Source organism: Vitis vinifera, chromosome 8 (assembly GCF_030704535.1).
Source record: "Vitis vinifera cultivar Pinot Noir 40024 chromosome 8, ASM3070453v1".
Classification (NCBI taxonomy): domain Eukaryota; kingdom Viridiplantae; phylum Streptophyta; class Magnoliopsida; order Vitales; family Vitaceae; genus Vitis; species Vitis vinifera.
Genome location: NC_081812.1, coordinates 10,268,223 through 10,287,512, shown reverse-complemented (window position 1 = coordinate 10,287,512; position 19,290 = coordinate 10,268,223). Strand labels below are relative to the sequence as shown.

The 19,290-nt window shown below is 42.1% G+C and overlaps 2 protein-coding genes across 2 annotated transcripts; one reads left to right on the top strand and one right to left on the bottom strand.

Annotated features, from left to right (window-relative positions):
• The first annotated feature begins 2,759 nt into the window (after positions 1-2,759).
• LOC100247297 (L-type lectin-domain containing receptor kinase SIT2) lies at positions 2,760-5,065 on the top strand. The gene has a single exon (XM_002267700.5). It carries the CDS (start codon positions 2,876-2,878, stop codon positions 4,919-4,921), a length of 2,046 nt encoding a protein of 681 aa, XP_002267736.1. The 5' UTR covers positions 2,760-2,875; the 3' UTR covers positions 4,922-5,065.
• A 575-nt stretch (positions 5,066-5,640) lies between these two features.
• On the bottom strand, positions 5,641-10,051 carry LOC100241948 (importin subunit beta-1). Its single transcript, XM_010655105.3, has 3 exons — positions 9,821-10,051; positions 6,239-8,668; positions 5,641-6,147 (listed from the first exon to the last, which is right to left on the bottom strand). Exons 2-3 carry the CDS (start codon positions 8,656-8,658, stop codon positions 5,949-5,951), a joined length of 2,619 nt encoding a protein of 872 aa, XP_010653407.1. The 5' UTR covers positions 8,659-8,668; positions 9,821-10,051; the 3' UTR covers positions 5,641-5,948.
• Between the last annotated feature and the right edge of the window lie 9,239 nt (positions 10,052-19,290).

Sequence of the window (19,290 nt, the reverse complement as noted above, 5' to 3'; positions counted from 1 at the left end):
CTTTTCGGCCCGTTGAAATATCATAAAACAATTCGCAGATTAGAATTTTTCCTGGCAATACTAAGAACGCTTGATCCATGGCATGCGTCCCCAATACTTCTGGCAACAAGACCAATACATGTGCCACCAACCTCAAAAATTTACAAACAGTAATTATAAATCAAAGGAAAATGTCAAGGTATTAAATTGATATTTGTCGAATTTCAAATCTAGACCATAGAAATAATAAGATTCGACTTACACATTGTGGGACCCCCTCTACAAGATAGTCCTGTATTCCTTCATTCTCTCACAGTCGTTTGGATGGGTAAGCCATGTGGAAAATCGCCTTCAATCATATGGCCCAACGACCCTAAGGCCAAAAGATTATATTGATCTGTCCCAAAGTAGGTCGAATGGACAAATCCTACACGGGTATAACAAATCTAACGCCCGACTGGCCTTCACACATTTACTCACCCATTAATACGTAGATTACGCGCCAAACACACTCCATATTAAATATAGTCGTTGCTAGAAAACATTTCATCCTCAGCGGCTAATCATGACAAGACAACCGTTATGCATCAGTAGTTAATGTCATAATATCGTGCAATCAAGCACAGTTAAGGTGCTATTAAAACAAATGGAAAGACATTATATTGCACTAGATATAAATAATCATGCAAACTCTACAAATGGTATGCACTTTCTTTCTGATAAATTCCCTTACTTGCTTAAGTCGCTTACTGACTTTAGCATCGAAGGAGTGTGCTTTGACAAACCCTCCAAACAATCTTTTGTGCAAATACCATAGTCGTCTACATCTTGAGTGACTTAGACAGAATTATTGGTTGTATCATTGATTCGGCTCTTGGAAGTTAGACGAAACCACTCATCTGAATTGTGGAACAACATTGGCACCATCTGTGGGAAATCGACACAAAAAGCATACTAGCAAGATTGCCAATACGTCTAATGCATCCCAATCAACCACTGTGGCTGACTAATTTTAGGCTTGGCAAGCTAGAATAGAAAGAAAGTAAGAAGAAAATGAGCGACATATGCAGTCATTGCTCCAGCAAGTCGAGCAGTTGAGATAGGAAAATCAAGAGTTACGAGCTCAGATGGCTTTAGAAGAGTCACCTAACTGAGAATAGACCATCGACAATGAAAATTACAAAGGCTTAAAGCATTGTCGATGAAGAGGAAAAGACAACCAAAAGTGATAGAAGCAAAGAAATGAATCATCTGCCTAAAAGCAACTGACCTATATGGGGTATGGTTACAGAAATCAAGGAATCTGAAGGGGTGCACCGCCTGACACAATGCCTCGATTAACGTGACCCCCCAATGAGTAAGCATGGGACATATGAATTTTGATGCCATGATTTCAAATTCTCCAAAAGTTACAACTCTTGTGTTTGGTTGTCTGATGTCAATCTAGGCCCAACTACAAGACTTGGCGGGCATTGTGGGACTCCCTCTATAAGATCATCTTATAGTCTTCCACTCTCTCATGACCGTTTGGATGGGTAAGCGTGTGGAAAACCGTCTTCAGCCATATGGACCAACGATTGTATGGCCTAATGGCCCTAAGGTCAAGAGACTGATCTGTCCCAAAGTAGGTCAGAAGGACAAATCCTACATAGGTATAACAAGTCTAACACCCAATTGCCCTTCACGTATTTACTCGTCCATTAATGCGCAGATTGCACATCAAACACACCCCATATTAAATACAATTGTTACTGTAAAACATTTCATCCTCAATGGCTAATCATGGCAAGACAGTCGTTATGCATCGACAATTAATGTCATAATATCGCGCAATCAGTTAAGGTACTATTAAGACACCTAGAAAGGTGTTACACTGCAATAGGTAAATAATCGTGCGGACTCTACAAGTAGTATGCGCTTTCTTTCTAACAAATTCTCTTACTTACTTAAGCCACTTATTGACTTTAGCATCAGAGGAGCGTGTTCGGACAAACCCTTCGAATAGCCTTTTGTGTAGATATCATAGTTATATGCATCTTGAATGACTTAGACAGAATTATTGGTTGTATCATTCATCCAGCTCTTAGCAACTAAATGAAACCATCCATTTAGACTATGGAACGACACACATGATACCATTTAATTTGACATATCTTTTTATAAATATTGTAAATTATATTTCGATATTGTATCGGGATTATAAACTAAAACTCTCGTACCCGATTAAATTGTTAGTAATACCAAAGTTTAAACAATTGAACATTGAATAACAATTATTTCACTCATCTCATGGTTACAAAGAATAGCATCTAGCAATTTAGGAAAAATTCAAATCTAAGTTTGGGATTTTTTGTAGTTAGGAAATAAATTTTCATTTTTGACAAAGGAAAACGATTAAAGGCGAGTGGTTAGCAAGGGCCCATGTTCTAGGTAAGGCTTCAACATATTCCACGTATTCCATCGTAGGCAACAGCGTGGCATTATACCATCCACCTAGTAATTTAAAAAATGGTCGTGAGTCATTGTCAAGGCTCAGCTGATTTGCCCTTACTGTCAATTTTCTCTGCTTTCTCTCTACCACCCACTGAGTGAATCATTTTTCAACCATGAATGACTTCATTCTCAAGAAAATTGTATTACTGTTTGACTTTATCTGTGAATCCTTCTTAAGAGGCATTTGGGAATGTGAAGAGCAGATAAGCTTTGGGTGGACTACAACAGATAGCCTCAAATTTCTGCAACCTGAAAGCTGACCCATCAATCAATTAATTAATTGCCCAAATGGGGCAGGTATGGCAAGGACAAGCTTAGGGTCAACTAAAGTCAATACTATGTTCCCCTTATATTTTGTTTAGTCCCAGGTGAAAGTGAGACCTTGCTCATCACCCAAGTAGCCATGGCAGTCCCTTCTCCAATTCTCTTCTTCTTCTTCTTCTTCCTCATCTATCTAGCCTACTCTGACAACACCCAGTTCATCTTTCAAGGGTTTAAAGGCACTTCCACCGCAAATTTGAGCCTCAATGGTGCTTCCATTATCACTTCAACTGGTGCAATTCGCCTCACCAATTTCTCCAAAAAGATCATCGGCCGGGCCTTCTACTCGTTGCCCTTGCACATGTTCGACGCCCATTCACAAAGTGCTTCCTCTTTTAGCACCAATTTTGTTTTCGCCATTGTTCCTCTAGACCCCGAAAGTGGTGGAGGTCACGGGTTCGCCTTTACTGTAGCTCCTTCCAAGGAACTTCCTGGAGCCCGGTATGAGAATTATCTAGGGATTTTGAGTCCTGAAAACAATGGAAACCTCTCAAATCATATATTTGCAGTTGAATTTGACACAGTTCGAGGCTCCGCGAACGATATTAATGGCAATCACGTTGGGATCGACATCAATAGCATGAATTCTACCGTTTCAAAGACAGCTTCTTATTATGCCAATCACACCCACCCTGAAGAAGGACTGAAATTGGAGAGTGGGACTCCAACTCAGGCTTGGATAGAATATGATGCAACTCATAAGACGGTGAATGTCACCATATCACCCTTATTTGTGCCCAAACCCAGTAGGCCGCTCTTGTCCACCCGGGTTGATTTATCTCATATCCTCAAGGACACCATGTATGTGGGCTTCTCTTCAGCCACGGGCAAGCTAGCAGACTCGCATTACATACTGGGGTGGAGTTTTCAGATGAATGGAATGGCACCAACACTCAATCCTTCTAGACTTGCTTCTCTTCCCACACCAGAAAAATCTGAGAATGCAAGAAAGGAGGGTATGAAGATTGGAGCTGGATGTTCGGCCACAACGCTTGTCTTGATTGTGATTGTCGTGTGTATCTCCATGTATTGTTTGCAGAGGCTCAAGTACAAGGATGTTTTAGAGGAATGGGAACTGCAGTGCTCTCACAGATTTGCATACAGAGACTTGTTTAAAGCCACCAAAGGTTTCAAGGACAGTGAGATCCTTGGATCAGGGGGTTTTGGTTGTGTGTACAAGGGAGTGTTACCTACAACCAAAGAGGAGATCGCGGTCAAGAAAATCTCCCACAATTCCAGGCAGGGTATCAAGGAATTCATAATGGAGATAGCGAGTCTAGGACGGATGAAACACAAGCATCTAGTACATCTCCATGGATGGTGCAAGCGCAGAGGCGACCTCCTCCTGGTTTATGACTTCATGCCCTATGGAAGCCTCGGGGACATCCTCTTCAATCACAAAAAGTCGGGGATTCTCAGTTGGGAGCAGAGATTCAGGATCTTGAAAGGAGTTGCTTCCGCGCTATTATATCTTCACGAAGAATGGGAGCAGGTGGTTGTCCATAGAGATGTGAAAGCCAACAATGTGTTGCTTGATGCAGATATGAGTCCAAGACTGGGGGATTTCGGGCTTGCCAGGTTGTATGATCATGGGAAGGAAGCCTGCACCACACATATAGTAGGCACATTAGGATACATGGCACCAGAATTATCGCGGACAGGAAAGGCCACAACTCATTGTGATGTGTTTTCATATGGCGCATTGCTCTTAGAAGTAGCATGTGGCAGGCCACCAATTGACCTAAATGCAACGTCCAACCAGCCATTACTGTCGGAATGGGTGAGTGAGTGCTGGGCAGCAGGCTGTATAGTCGAGGCGGCCGATCCCAAGCTTGAAAATAATTATGTGGTTGAGGAGATGGAACTAGTGATGAAGCTGGGGCTTATTTGTTGTCAGAAGATGCCAGAAGCGAGACCAACGATGAGGCAGGTGACTTGTTATCTAGATGGAAGTGATCTTCTTCCCAGTGACATTTGTCCGGAATATCTCAATGTGTACGGGAATAAATTGTTTGCGGACTCACGTCCTTCCTCTATGGGTTTTGGTGGGGGTTTTAGTGGGATCAGTTGTGGCACAATGGGAGGTGGTGTGATCAGTTCTGGTTCATTAGAAGGTGGCAGATATTAAAGCCTTTGTTTTGTAGCTTACCAATATATTGTAGCAGGTAAAAGGATGTTACGGCCCTTCATGGGATCAAATATCAACATGGTTGTATTAGTAGCTCTAAATTATCACAAAACCAACAGTTATGAAAGTAATAATTTAGGTTAACCAGAAGTATATGATAAAACCCATTAGCCTGATATTGAAGGATTTAAGTTCATATATGATTTAATCCCCCTGGTTTGTTGTCATATCACCATAGCGATGCAATTGTGCCGTGGCACCTAACATTGGCAAAGAAAGACTAGTTGTACTTCCGAATGGAGCTACATAGCACCAAAAGTGGCTTTTGAGGAAGCATTTTCAACCTATTAGCATCTGAAATTCACCATAAAAAATCCAGAACCATTTTCAAATCTAATCACAACATACTGGGAAGATGGGACCATTTTCAAAATCAATCAACATTATCATCAAAACTAGCATGTTGCTTATCAAGATCTGTGAAATCTAAAACGTGAAGGAGTGTCATCAAGCTCCATTAGCCAGATGAGCAACCCTCTTGATGTTTCAATGGATTCCAAATGAGAGGTTAATTTTTTGTTCATGCATTGCCTACCAGCAGAGCCCTAGGGGTCTCTCTTCTTATAAGATCATTTCTATCTCAAAATTGTTTTTCAGGAGGTTCAGGTTGCAATTCAACAAATTCTATGTAAGAAAAATTGGCAAGAAAGAATCAGAAATGACTCAAGAAACCACTGATTAGTGGATGCATTAAACTAAACAAAGTTCTACAAGGCAGTAGCTGGCCTCAATTGATGCTTGCACTCTAACAAGGACCTTTCCTACCCCATAGAAAGATCATAAAATATCCGCAGATTCAGAATTTATACTGGCAATACAAAGGACACTTGGATACATGACCTTACTTTTCCAGAGCACCCCACAACCCTTGACCCTTACTAGAAACTACAAAAAAGGAAGGCCCATCTAAAGAAATAACAATCACCAAGGTTATAACTATTTCGGTAACAAATGGAATTGCTTCACCTCATGAAACCAAAACTCGTCCAATCATCCCCTGGGTCCAGGTTGCAGTCTCCTTGAGCTGTTCATCATCTGATTCAAGGCACTCACCCAAAAAATCTGCACAGAATGTACGGTCTTTGAAAAGTATCTTCATATTTGAACCAAGTGTGTCTGCGAGATCACCCATCACTGCAACTGCAGCTTTTGTCACACTCTCCTCCCTACAAACCCCACAACAGGATCAAGATAGTTAAAATGGAACAGACTAAACACATAGGCAGAATGAAAATCCTAAAAGGTAACCAGTGGTACCTGTGCCTGTCTCTGGAGACCAATTCAATGAATTGCAAAAGCTTTTCAGCATGAGGCAACATCAGCTCGGGCTTAGAATTCTTGAATCCCTGAAGAATACCAGAATAAGCTTCAAATATGCTACGCCTGAGCTGGTTGCCATATTCCACCATCTCCTCATCATTGGTGTCCATCTGAGAACAAAGCCCAGCAGCTCCCTGCATCATTTGTATTGCAACATGGAGGTAATTCTCAAAATGTGCTCCTATTGCTAGAGCAATGTCACCAAAGCAGGAGAATATGGCAGGCTTGACAGACCGGTGTAGTTCACCACTGGCAAGATCTTTGACAAGATGGGACATAATCCCATCACAGTATGGCAAAATATCCTCATCTATAGCACGACAAACATCACCAACCACCCCAACTGTGATGGCACAAACCTGGTATTCCTCAAAATTTTGCAAACCCATCTCCAGATACTTGTGAAATTCAACCATATATTTCCCAAACTTTGGTCCAGTCGCATAAGCTAGTGCACCGATTGCAAGCATCGCTTCCTCATGCACTGTGGAGCTACGGCAAGCAAAAACCTTGAGGAACAAAATCATAATCTGATCTGCAGCCTGGAGTATAATGGGCTTGGTATCATCAGTATTGCTCAGTTTTTGGATGATAACCTGGAGAACACCACAGAGAAGAGCTTGCAAATCTCCTTGCTTTTCCCTATCATCTGATGACATAATCTGATGCTCTACAGTCTGGCCCAACTTATTCATAATTACAGGGAGGAGCTGTGCTATGATGTGAGATGTTTCCACAATATTTGAGCACCTAACCACCTCGTTCAAGGTTTCATATGCAGAGGACCTCAGTTTTGAGTCACCACCATCTGTGCGCTCAGCAGTTTCAATGAGAGAAGAGATTATTTGTGGGAGGTATGGAGAGAGAAGAGAGGAGTTTGTTCCAGCATCCTCATATCCCTGGGCAAGGTAATAGATTGCTCCACAAACCTTCTCAGCTACATTTGGAGCATCCTTAACACTCTCCAACAGTACCCCTAAAACCCGTTGGATATTAGCAGGAGAAATCACAGAAAATCCACTGCCTGGAGAGTGCAATAATTCAAAGATACGACTCAGAGTCCATGCGGTTGTGTCCTTCACATGGCGGTTTTCATCCCTCATCGCATTCAGCAGAAAATCCAAACCTGCATAGACTAATGGAGAGAGCTTCTCAATGGTTGGGCCCTCAAGGATTGAGCCAAAAGCATATGTAGCAGCCTCACGACAACGCCATTCCGGTTTCAATATGTTAGCCTCCACAAAAGGCATTACAAGGGGCACAATAGCATCCCCAACCGTTCTGGCAACAAGGCCTAGACATGTCCCACCAGCCATGGATAAATTCCAAACACCATCATCCTGGTCCTGATCGTCTTCCTGCTTCAGTAAAGTATCTAGCAACATTGGAACTAAAGATGACAAAGCCTTTTCTATGAAGTGAGAATGATGAGGACCAGAATCACCACTCTCTGCACTCTCATACTCCTGAAGCTCTATCTCTTCATCACAGATGGAGCTCCAGAATTCAATTGCTTGAAGGGCAACGGCCTCTTCGTCTCCTCTAACAGTCTTTAACGTAAGCTCAAAGAGTGTCTGCATGTAAGGATCAAGCACCTCGTAATACATAGAGGCTATCGAAACGAGACATTCAAAAGCAGACTGTCTAATCTCTGCCTCTTTAGACATGGCTGTTTCACAAACCACCTTCATGATGTAATTCCGCTCCATTTCATTCTCAAAGTTGGTCTGCGCAAAATCAAGGGCATTATATAAAGCCCTTGTGGCTGCAAGGCGTACTTCAGAGCTATGCTCTGCAAGGTTCATGCCTTGGACTACAGCAGTCAGAACAGAGTTCACTTCATCCTGCACAAGATCTTGGTGTGATATTTCTTCACATACATACCCAAGTGTTTCCAAGGTTGCTTGTTTGAGTGCTGCAGGCCTATCTTGCTGGGTCATATTGACAAGCAAAGACCCAATTAGTTCAGGCCACTCCTTCCGGGGGATCTCAATTGAAGCAATCTTTGCAATTACTTGGGCAGAAGTGTGACTTGCCTCAGTCACAGATGACCCAAGGGTCCTTAAAAGCAAATCTTTAATTTGGGATTTGATGGAAATGTCCATTGCCACCCATTGTTGAACAAGATGTTCCTTTCTAGCAGCATCTTTAGCATCTAGAGAATTCTTAAGCACAATACCAGCCAATCTACGGGACTCAGTTGGTTTCTCATTATTTGAGAGTTCTACTGACAAGGACAGGAGGAAAGCAGGTAGATTTTGTTCTTGGAACTGCCTAAGATTACTCTCTGCTTCAGTCCGGATCTTTGCATCCGCCGATTGAGCATACAATAGAAATTGAGTGATCTCAACAGCCATTTCTTTCACACTACAATGGAAAAACAACAGATAATATTAAACAATGTAGAAAGAAATAAATGATTTAACATGTGAATAGCAAGTAAATGCTAGAAAACAATCCAACAAAACTTCAGACATTGTTTAGGAAAGAGCTGGTGGAATATATGAAATTGACCAAATCAAGTAATTTAGATTTCACAACCATAATAGATAGTTATAGCCCATTTGGTAGTGATGGTAAGAAGCGTTTTTAATATTTTTAATACTTGAAAATTTTTATCATTCAAGTGTTAGAAATGCTAGAAACGCTTTCTAGAATCACTCTCAAACGCACTCTTGGTTGGCTTCACACTCACAGACATCACAGAGAGTAACTTGACAAGTGAAGCATATATTTTCTCAGAAAATCTTCATGGGCAGAAAACAAATTTTAGGGGATATTTAATTCACCTGAAAACTAATGGTTGATATTTTCAAATGAATATAGCATGCGCATATGTCTGAGTAAGTATATTGATCAGAAGCCTAATCACCTTTATATAAATTCAATGACTTCAGATTCCCAGACAAACATAAAACATAAAACATAAAACATAAAATTTACCTCATTTAAGCCAGGGAGCGGTAATAAGCTCATCAAGCAGAGGTTTCCGTTTTGACAGATTCAAATAATTGGAATACCAATTTTCTTCATTCTCCTAATTCTCACATTAACCAAAGATAAAATCAGGACACCTAATCAAACCACTACCCCCTTCCCCCGAAAATCGTCCAGCTTTCATGACAAAATCTCAAAACCCCTTCAGCTTATCACTCCACTCAGACACCATAAAATTAAGCAAAGCCACAACCCAACCCAAACCATAAACCCTTAGCCAAGAAACCACAACCAACAAACAATCAAAACTCGACAAAAGATAAAAATAAAAATAAAATAAAAGATAGAAAATAAAAAATAAAAGCAAACAAAAACCGTCAAGATCCGCAGATTAAGCCGCAGAAAGAACCAACAAGCCAAACCCTAACCACCAAAAATACTTCATCAAAATGAAAAACCCTGGAACTCAGACAACCACCACAAAGAAAACAAGCGAAAACGCTAGATCTGTCCGGAAACAACAAATCCAAAACCCTAGATTCTGATTACACGCAGAGAGTGAAAAAAAAAAAAAAAAGATACCTCCGCGTAGAAATCGGATGAACCACAGAAACTTTGAACCACCCGTCTAGGGTTTTGCTCTCTCTAGCCTGTCAGTAGAAATGAAAGAGAAAGAGAGAGAGCGCGAGAGAGAGACAGAGAGAGGAGCCCTAATCTGAGAGCTTTGTTATATAAATTGATTTTTCGAATGTTCAGAAGAAGCGGGAGGTGGAGGGAGGTCAAGTGAAAAAACCAACGGGCAGCTTCTGCGTCTGCCCGAACCTGCCCGATTTGCCGACCTTTAAAAAACCCTAGCTTTCGTTTTTTTGAAATCTGCCACGTGCGACTGCAATAGCGCGTGTTGGGTTGGGTGTAGAAGGGTTGATGGTAGTTCTGGATGCCGTGGGGCTTTCGCCAATGCTGTTTTGACACGTTGGAATGCCCTTGTAGTTGAGGCTCTGCTGTTTGGTCAAGTTATGAGAATTCCACAGGTGGAGGTATAGTCGGAGTGAAATGCAAATGGGACGATAGTAGAGGATTATTTCCCCCAACCATTGAATCTCCAGCCCATTGGGCTTTTCATTTTCATCTTTCTTGAGTCCGAAGGCAAAGAATTAGCCAATTTATGTAATAAAATAAAAAAGACGTTTGTATTTAATACTTTTCATATTAAAATCATTTTAATTTCAATTATGATAATTTTTTTAAAATAAACATTATCTAAATCAATTAATTTCTAAACTGCTCTTGACAAAAAAGAAATATTATCAGAATTAATTAAATAAAACAATGATATAACATAATCTCATATTAACGGGATGATAAAGAGATTTTAGGAAAAAAAAATTTGACAAACACTTCGGTCTTTTTTATATAATATAGATAAAAATTATTTCTAATTTCAATTTTAAAAAATTATCATAATTTGCTTAAAATAATTTTATTCTTTGTATTTTATTTTACTTCGGATAATTCTTTCTTATTTTATTAGTTTATTAATTAAAGTTATACTCAAATATCATCCATAATTTACAATTTTCAAATGTTATGATCTATTAACTTTTATTTCAACTATGAAATAAAAACATTAAATAATAAATATAAAAAATTCAAACGTCTCATTAATTTTTTTTTCTTGAATGTATTCATCCCATTAAATTTTATTATATTTTTACATATCCCTTTATATATATTACTTTTATTTTCTTATAAATAGACCCCAACCCATATGGCATGGAACCCATATTCTCAATCTGGAGGTTCTTTTTCTTTTTCTTTGTCTCCCTCTCTTTGTGAGATTCTATTTGCTCACAAAATATCATAAGTTAGTGAAGGGTTTGATATTTGTGGGGGCCTTCTCCCACATGTCTGCCACATGTACTTCCACTCGTCTATCCACATGGCAATATCATCGTTGGACCACGAGTCGCTCCTTCCATCACTACCCGGACAACCCCAAGGTTTACATGAACATTATATCCGGATCATATAGGCCTGGTGGGTAGACCGCATCTTTCGGATAGCCCCAAATCTTCTCTAACATACGAGATGATAGCCTTCTGACACTGAACTGATCGATGAGACTTTCAGTATCCTTACATCTACATCAATGAACCTTCCCGTCCATCACTCATACCCCCCCTCCCCCCCTCAACAGGATGAAATGACGATAAGCTACATCATGACATGCTGCCTGACACAGCCATCAATCGCCTTGCAATTGCAATGATTGCCTTGTCGTTTACTGCACAGTCATCATTGCAGCATAAGGTCAAGGTGCCAGCTCAAAACTACTCTGTTTTCTCCTCTTTTTTTTTTAGCATTATAAAAGACCCCATTGAAATAGAACTCAAGTACACAACACCAAGGGCTCCCTCATCTCTCTCTCAAAGGGTTCCTACCCACTTTAGGGTCTGACATTGGCTTCGGAGGGTGTGTCCAGACACTCAGTCTGGACATCTTTTATGCAGGAAAGAAGAGAACTAATCTCTAGCAACTAAGCACAAGCTTTCCCTACCACGACTAAGGGAGGATTCCATCCTTAGTTGACCTGGTATCAACATTGGTGTCATCTGTGGGAAACGAAATAATGATGTCAACACCCTTAAGAAGCCGATCATTGGTCATGGGAAGCGAGGGCTACTTCGACTGGCGCGAGAGTATGGAGAAACACCAGCGAGAAAGCGAGTGACAAATGCAAGCCCTACTCCACGAGACAAGGAGACTCAGGGAAGAGAACGAGGTGTTGCGTATCCAGGTATCTTCATTAGGCCCTCCTCATAGCCGATAGCCTAGAAGTCAGCAAACGAACTCTAAGAAAAACGATGAGGCATCATATCCTGGGAATGCAAAGTTCCCCTCTAATGAACAAGAAATGCAGCATGAGGAGAGATCCCCACCAGCCTGCCACGTATCGTTAGATGAAAGCTCCGACTCCACTTGCATCTCAACAAAAAAGAGATGCGATAGGAAGTCACAACTATCAGATGCAATGTGCACAAGGTTAGGGCCTTAGATGCTTGGTATGGAGGGAAACCACATGTAGTAGCAACCTAGGAGGCATGTCCTGGTCCCTCGACTGCACTAGTCATAACAAACTAGCTCCCTCATCCACCAGCACAACAACCAATGGGGGATCTAACCAACAGGGGTCCCCTCGGCTCTATCAATAAGTGACAAGATGACATGCTCTCCACGCCTTTCAACCCTTACATCATCAACTACGAGCCCCCAAGAGGGTTCATGGTCCCGAAGTTTTCCACGTATGACGGAACCAGCGATCCATTTGACCATATCATGCATTATAGGAAACTCATGACCCTTGACATAGGGAATGACGCGTTGTTGTGCAAGGTCTTTCTAGCCAGCCTCTACGACCAGTCTCTTTCATGGTTCCACCATTTCTCGTTGAATTCCGTGAATAATTTCTGAGATATGTCAGAAGCCTTCGTGGGACAATTTCTGTGCTCAACACAACATAAGCAAAACATCAGTACCTTACAAAACATAAATATGCAAGAGAATGAGTCATTGAGAGAATTTGTGAAGAGGTTCAGACAGGTCATGCTTCAAGTAGAATCTTGTAGCATGGATGTCGTCCTTCAAATTTTTAAAAGAAGTATCTATCCAGGTACACCCTTCTTTGAGTCTCTCGCCAAAAAACCTCCAGCAACGATGGACGATTTGTTCAAGAGAGCAAACAAGTATTCCATGTTGGAAAACAACGTCCGCGCAGCTACTCAGCAAGTCTTGGTCACCAATTGGAATGCCAGGAACGACTCAATCGGAAACTCTAAGCCATAAAACCAATGCAGGAAAATTGGAAAGGAGCAAGACAGACAGCAGCAACCTACCCAAGCTAGCCTCACCCTTCTCAACACCCCATACGACAAGTTCCTCCCCATAATCCTAGATTTGTCCAATTTCAGATGGCTAGAGCCAATTAAGACATATCCAGCAAAACAATACCAGAGTAGGAAATGTGTCTATCATAAAGACCATGGCCACACAATAGAACAATGTAGAAGTCTCCAATACTTAGTGGAAAGATTAGTAAGAGTCGGGCACTTGAAATAGTACGTCCACTCAGGGGAAAGACACGGGGATATGACCTACAATCCAGCCACCCAAGCCCCCACAAGTTCAGCGACCCCTAGAGCCATAATCAACTACATTCATGGAGGGCCCTGTTGATGAGAAATACAATTCTAAACAGAATAGGCAAAAGTTACTTCGAGTCGCTTCCATAAGAGAGCAAGTTAGCTCCATCCAACCTGGCTTGCCCAATGGGGACATGCGCCCAATAGATGGAGTAATTACTTTCCCTCTAATAGACCCCAACCGGGTGTCATAGCCCCATGAAAATGCCCTGATCCTGACGTTGGGAATCAACGATTTCGATGTAAGGCGAATCTTAGTTGACCTAGGCAATTCAGTTAATCTATTACAGATGTCTGCTTACAAACAAATGGGGTTCCCAACATCTGCCTTAGAAAACCCTGGGTAGATACTATTAGGATTCAATGAAGCCTCAACCACTTCTTTAGGAGATGTTGTGTTACCCGTCTAGGCAGGACCAGTTATCCAGAATGTGCAGTTCTCAGTGGTGAAAGGCTTATCCCCTTTCAACGCCATCATGGGACGCACCTGGCTACATGGCATGAAAGTCATCCCCTCTACGTATCACCAAATGGTAAGTTATCTAATCGATGATGGACATATCAACCTTTATGGCAGCCAGCTGGCCGCACGACAAAGTTACTAGATAGCACGTGAATCTGGATCCTCTAACGGTAATGAGTCACCCATGGAACCAACAGACATGAAGCAACAATAGCAATTATAGGGCCCGACAGAAAGGGATCCCCCGGCAGCCGACCGACTCCTACCCTTATGTCTCTCTCATAATAATGAACGCATTACTTATGTTAGCTCCTTGCTAACACCTGAAGAACTGAAAGAACTCGAAGCAATGCTCCAGCAAAATAAAGAAGTCTTTGCTTGGGCTCATTCTGATATGCCTGGAATCCACCATTCAATAGCCTCACATTGGCTCAATATCATACCTTCTTCGTGCCCTATCCAACAGAAGGTTAGACGTTTCCATACTAAGAAGTAAAAGATCATCGAAGTCAAAGTGGACAAACTACTAGCAGCCAGGTTTGTCAGGAATGTAGAATATTATGATTGGTTGGCGAATGTTGTCGTGGTCTTGAGAAATGAAGGAAAGTGGCGAGTTTGTGTTGACTACACTAATCTAAATGACAATTGACTTAAAGATAGCTTCCCCTTGCCTTGGATAAATCAGATAGTAGACTCCACTGTCAGGCATGAGATGCTCTCTTTCATAGACGTTTTTTTCGAATACCATCAGATTCCTATGTTCCAACCTGACGAGGAGAAAATTGCTTGCGTGACACCCCACAGATTGTACTGCTATAGAGTCATGTCGTTTGGACTCAAAAACGCTGGAACAACTTACCAAAGGTTGATGATAAAAATTTTCAAACCTCTAATCGGCCAGACTGTGGAAGTATACATTGATGACATTATGGTAAAGAGCAAAACTAGGGGTGAACACGCCCAGCATTTAGAAGAAACTTTTCGCTCGATGAAAGTGTACAACATGAAGCTCAACCCGACCAAATGTGCATTTGGAGTCAACATAGGCAATTTCCTGGGATTCATGGTAACATAGAGGGAAATAGAAATTTGTCCAGACCAAATCAAAGTTGTCATGGAGACACCCACCCCAAGTTCTAAGAATGAACTGCAATGTCTCACGGGCCACCTAACAGCACTAGGACGATTGATAGCCCGCTTCACAAACAAACTAAGGCTCTTTTTCCTCACACTGAAGGGAGCTAATGCGACCGGATGGACAAACGACTATGAGCAAGCATTCAAAGAAATCGAACGCTATCTCACTCAGCCATCCCATCTTAAGCATCCCTGAGCCTAGTGAGCAACTTTACATTTACAGTGTCTGATTGTGCGGTCAACGCAATTCTATTTCGCTAGGTGAGAAACAAATAATAGAGGCTTGTATACTATGTAAGTAAAGCCTTAGTTGACACGGAGACCCGATACTCCAAGATGGAACAAACAACTTTAGCCCTGAAAAATGCCGCACAAAAGCTTCGTCCCTACTTTCAAGCCCATCAGGTGATTGTACTCACAAACCAACCGCTCATAAGTATTTTGCATAAACCTGACCTATCTGGAAGAATGCTAAAGTGGGTCATAGAACTAAGTGAGTACATAATCAAATACCAGCCCATACTAGCCACGAAGGGGCAGGTCATGGCTAACTTTATAGCTGAGATCCCTTAGAAACCGTTCCAGCTTGCAGGTCCTCTTAGAAAGGGATGGTGGACTCTTCATGTTGATGGAGCATCCTGGGTCTCAGGATCCGGAGTAGGCCTCCTCTTACAATCACCGATCGGGAAATAGTTAGAACAGGCTATCTGGTTTGGGTTCTCTGCCTCTAACAATGAAGTTGAATATGAGACAATCTTGTCCAGGTTGAATCTTGTTCTTACTTTATCAGCCACAAAATTGGAGATATGCGGCTATTCCCAACTAGTCATTGGGCAAATTTAGGGGGAATACGAAACTAAGGATGAACTCATGGCTCGATATCTTTCAAATGTACAAACTAACTTAGACAGATTGAGCAAATGGGTTGTCAAGAGAATCTCCTGTGCAGACAACATACAAGCTGACACCTTAGCTGGAATAGTTGCTGCTCTCCCGGTAAATGAAGCAATATTATTGTCCGTCTACTTCCAAGTCGTATCGTCAATAGCAGTCGCACTAGTATGTAGCACCATCAAAAAAGCATCAACTGGATGAACGAAATTGAGGCATACATTCGAATAGGGAAACTACCTAAAGATAGCAAACAAGCTCACAAGATCCGGGTGTGGGCAGCCCACTTCACTCTGATCGGGGATAACCTTTGTAGGCGATCTTTTAAGGGGTCGTACCTCAGGTGCTTAAACGATATAGAATAACAGTACGTATTGATTGAACTTCATGAAGGTGTGTGTGGCAATCACATCGGCAGACGTACCTTAGCGCATCGTGCTCATTCACAAGGTTACTATTGGCTCACCATGAGATAAGCAGCAGAACTATGTAAAAAATGTGTGATCGATGCCAAAAGTATGCCCCCATTCCTTGCATGCCCTTTGAAGTTTTCAATCCGATCACAAGCCCTTGGCTATTCGCACTTTGGGGAATGGACATAGTTAGCCCTCCACCCGTCGCAGTTGCAAAAAAGAAGTTTCTGCTTATAACCACTGACTATTTCAGCAAGTGGGTAGAAGTAGATGTTTATGCCAGCATCAAAGATAAAGACGTTTCCAAGTTCATCTGGAAAAATATCGTCTGTCGGTTCGGAATCCCGTTGGCAAGTGTAGCCGATAATGGGCCACAATTTGACAGCATTGCCTTTAGAACCTTTTATTCAGAGCTAAAGATCAAGAATTTGTACTCCACACCACGTTACCCTCAAAGCAATGGACAAGCTGAGATAACAAACAAAACCTTATTCTTTGCGCTAAAGAAAAAACTAGAAGAAGCTAAAGGAAAGTGAGTGGATGAACTACCTAAAGTCTTGTGGGCCTACCGAACGACACCCGGACGACTAATAGAGACTACTCCCTTTGCCCTCGCCATTGGATGGATGCAATTATCCTAATCAAAATAGGCATGCCCTCAACCCAGATGGTCGTCTAAGGTCAGAGGAATGAGAATCAGGAGCTTGAAAGACACTTGGATTGGGTAGACGAGGCAAGAGGGAATGCAACCATTCGGATGACATCCTATCAACAAACAACTATTGCCCACTACAATCGGAAGGCCCGGTTGCGCGCCTTTAGGACTAGGACTCTAGTCCTCAGGAAAGTTTTTGAAAACACAGTCGAAAGGAGGGCCGAGAAACTTTAGGCAAATGAGGAAGGACCCTACGTTGTATCTAAGGTAGAAGACTCAGGGGCTTACCATCTACAAACGTTAGACGGAGTACCCTTGCTCCACCCTCGGAATGTATCCAATTTGAAGCAATACTACCAGTAAATTGTGTTTAAGGAAATAAAGAAGATTCAGTAAGAAGACACAAGTAAAAAGAAAGCACAAGTAAAAAGAAACAAGTGTGCATTGATAGATAAAAAAAATGTTCATTACAAAGTCATATCCGGATAAAGCTATGGAAAATAGAAAAAAAACGCAAAAATGCAATACTCTTCATTAGAAAGCCCAACTACATCCAGATCTTTATATCCTTGGGCGGGGCCACTAACCGTTGCATTCTCTTCATCAGAAAGACAGTTGGGAATATCCTGAGTAATGTTGTTTTTCCTCATACAGCATTGGTAGTTGAAGAAGAACATATCATCAACTTGCTTCTGATAATCCTCTTCTAGTTTCTTCTTTTCAGTAGCAAACCTTGCCCGGAGCTCCTCTAGCTCTTTCTTCCGAGCATTAGAAGCCACCCAGAGCTCCTCCAGTTCTTTCTTCAGTTGGTCTTTTTCCTACTCCACTTCCTTGCATTTAGCCTCCACAACCTCCCTTTCCTCTTTCACCTAACACGCCTAGGTCATTGCCACCTATCTTTCTTCCTCCGCCTCCTTCAACAACTTACCCTCATCTATAATGGCTTTTTGAGCGGCAGCCAGGTCACTTTCTACCCACTCAAGCTAGGCGCAGAGCTCTTCATTCCTACCCTGTCGTTGGGTATGAAATGTCCTCATAGTCTTCGCGACCTCCAACCACTCAAAGAGTATGGCTCACTATCGCATTATTTTACGAATAGGAACCACTGCCTGGACAACATTAAATGCAATCGTTAGAGGCCAGACACTAAGGAAACTTAAACTAAAGAGGAGCATGTCTTATTATTTCCACCGTCTCAACAGCAGTATACTCCTGTATCGACTGAATGCGGAGAAGAACGGATTCCGGAGTTCCATACGAAAGGCGAGGGACGACGGGAGCGAGCGGGGGTCACTAGGCATATCAACACAAAATCGATGGGTGAGTGAAAAGAAATCATCCATGCTAGTTGAAAGGGGCTCAGGTGCAGTGAAGTAGGGGACCTACTTCAACAATGTCGCTATCTCCTCCCAGCTGGGAGTAGGAGAGCTGACCGGGACATCTTTGTCATTATTATCGTCACCCAGAGTCTAACCAGCAGTCCTTTCTTGCTCTGGACGAGCATCCTTCTCAACAAAAGAACTCATAACCAATTCTTGACTAGATCTTGTGACATCAGGTGGGGACACCTGCACCATAGGAGCGTCCGGGACCGGCTCCTCATGAGAGTCCTCCGGACGAGTCCTCTTAGTAGGTGGATGAGTAGTTGAGAGTGATTTAGATAGGCATTTACGCTGCCTCTTCTTAAAACCAACCCTTAGGTTCAGTGCCATTTTTTCTTTCTCTTTGGGCTCAAGGATAATGCAAGACACCACTAACTCAAGCTCCTAGTTCAAGTTGGCCCTTGTGGAGGGCGAGCCAGTTGAGTCCTGATTGGTACCGACCTCTATAGAAAGCGAAGGAGAAGAAGCAAATGGAGATAGGTCCAAGTCTTTCCCGGTAGGCTAAAGAACAGACTTCCTCTTAGTAGGAGGGTGAGCAATAGAGTTGGTGGTCGGACAACTTACACCTGGAGCTTGTCTCAAAGTCCCCTCCTGGCATTTTTTCTCTCATTGATCGAGTCGTTCTTGCCTTGCCTTTGCGTTTGCCGCTCGGGCCTCCTCATAGAAATGATGATCTCTCAATACGTGATGTTCACTGGGCACCAAAACTTTGGGCGCAAGACGAGAAAGGATGGGGAGAACGTAAGGCTACGACTTTTGGACCACTGCCAGCAAGTTTCGATCAGTCAACAGGGCCTGATGATGTCGTTCATTGACAGAAATCACAAATAACTTGTTAAGCCGGTCGAAAGAAGCCTTCTCCACCCACTCTACCAATCGACATTTTTTTTTCTATAGCACACAAAACAATAT

Excerpts from the sequence above, each read along its gene's own strand:
- LOC100247297 (XM_002267700.5), top strand. The coding sequence starts at position 2,876 with ATGGCAGTCCCTTCTCCAATTCTCTTCTTCTTCTTCTTCTTCCTCATC.
- LOC100241948 (XM_010655105.3), bottom strand. The coding sequence starts at position 8,658 with ATGGCTGTTGAGATCACTCAATTTCTATTGTATGCTCAATCGGCGGAT. Across the intron at positions 6,148-6,238 it reads GTCTCCAGAGACAGGCACAG|GGAGGAGAGTGTGACAAAAG; the intron begins GTACCACTGGTT and ends TGGGGTTTGTAG.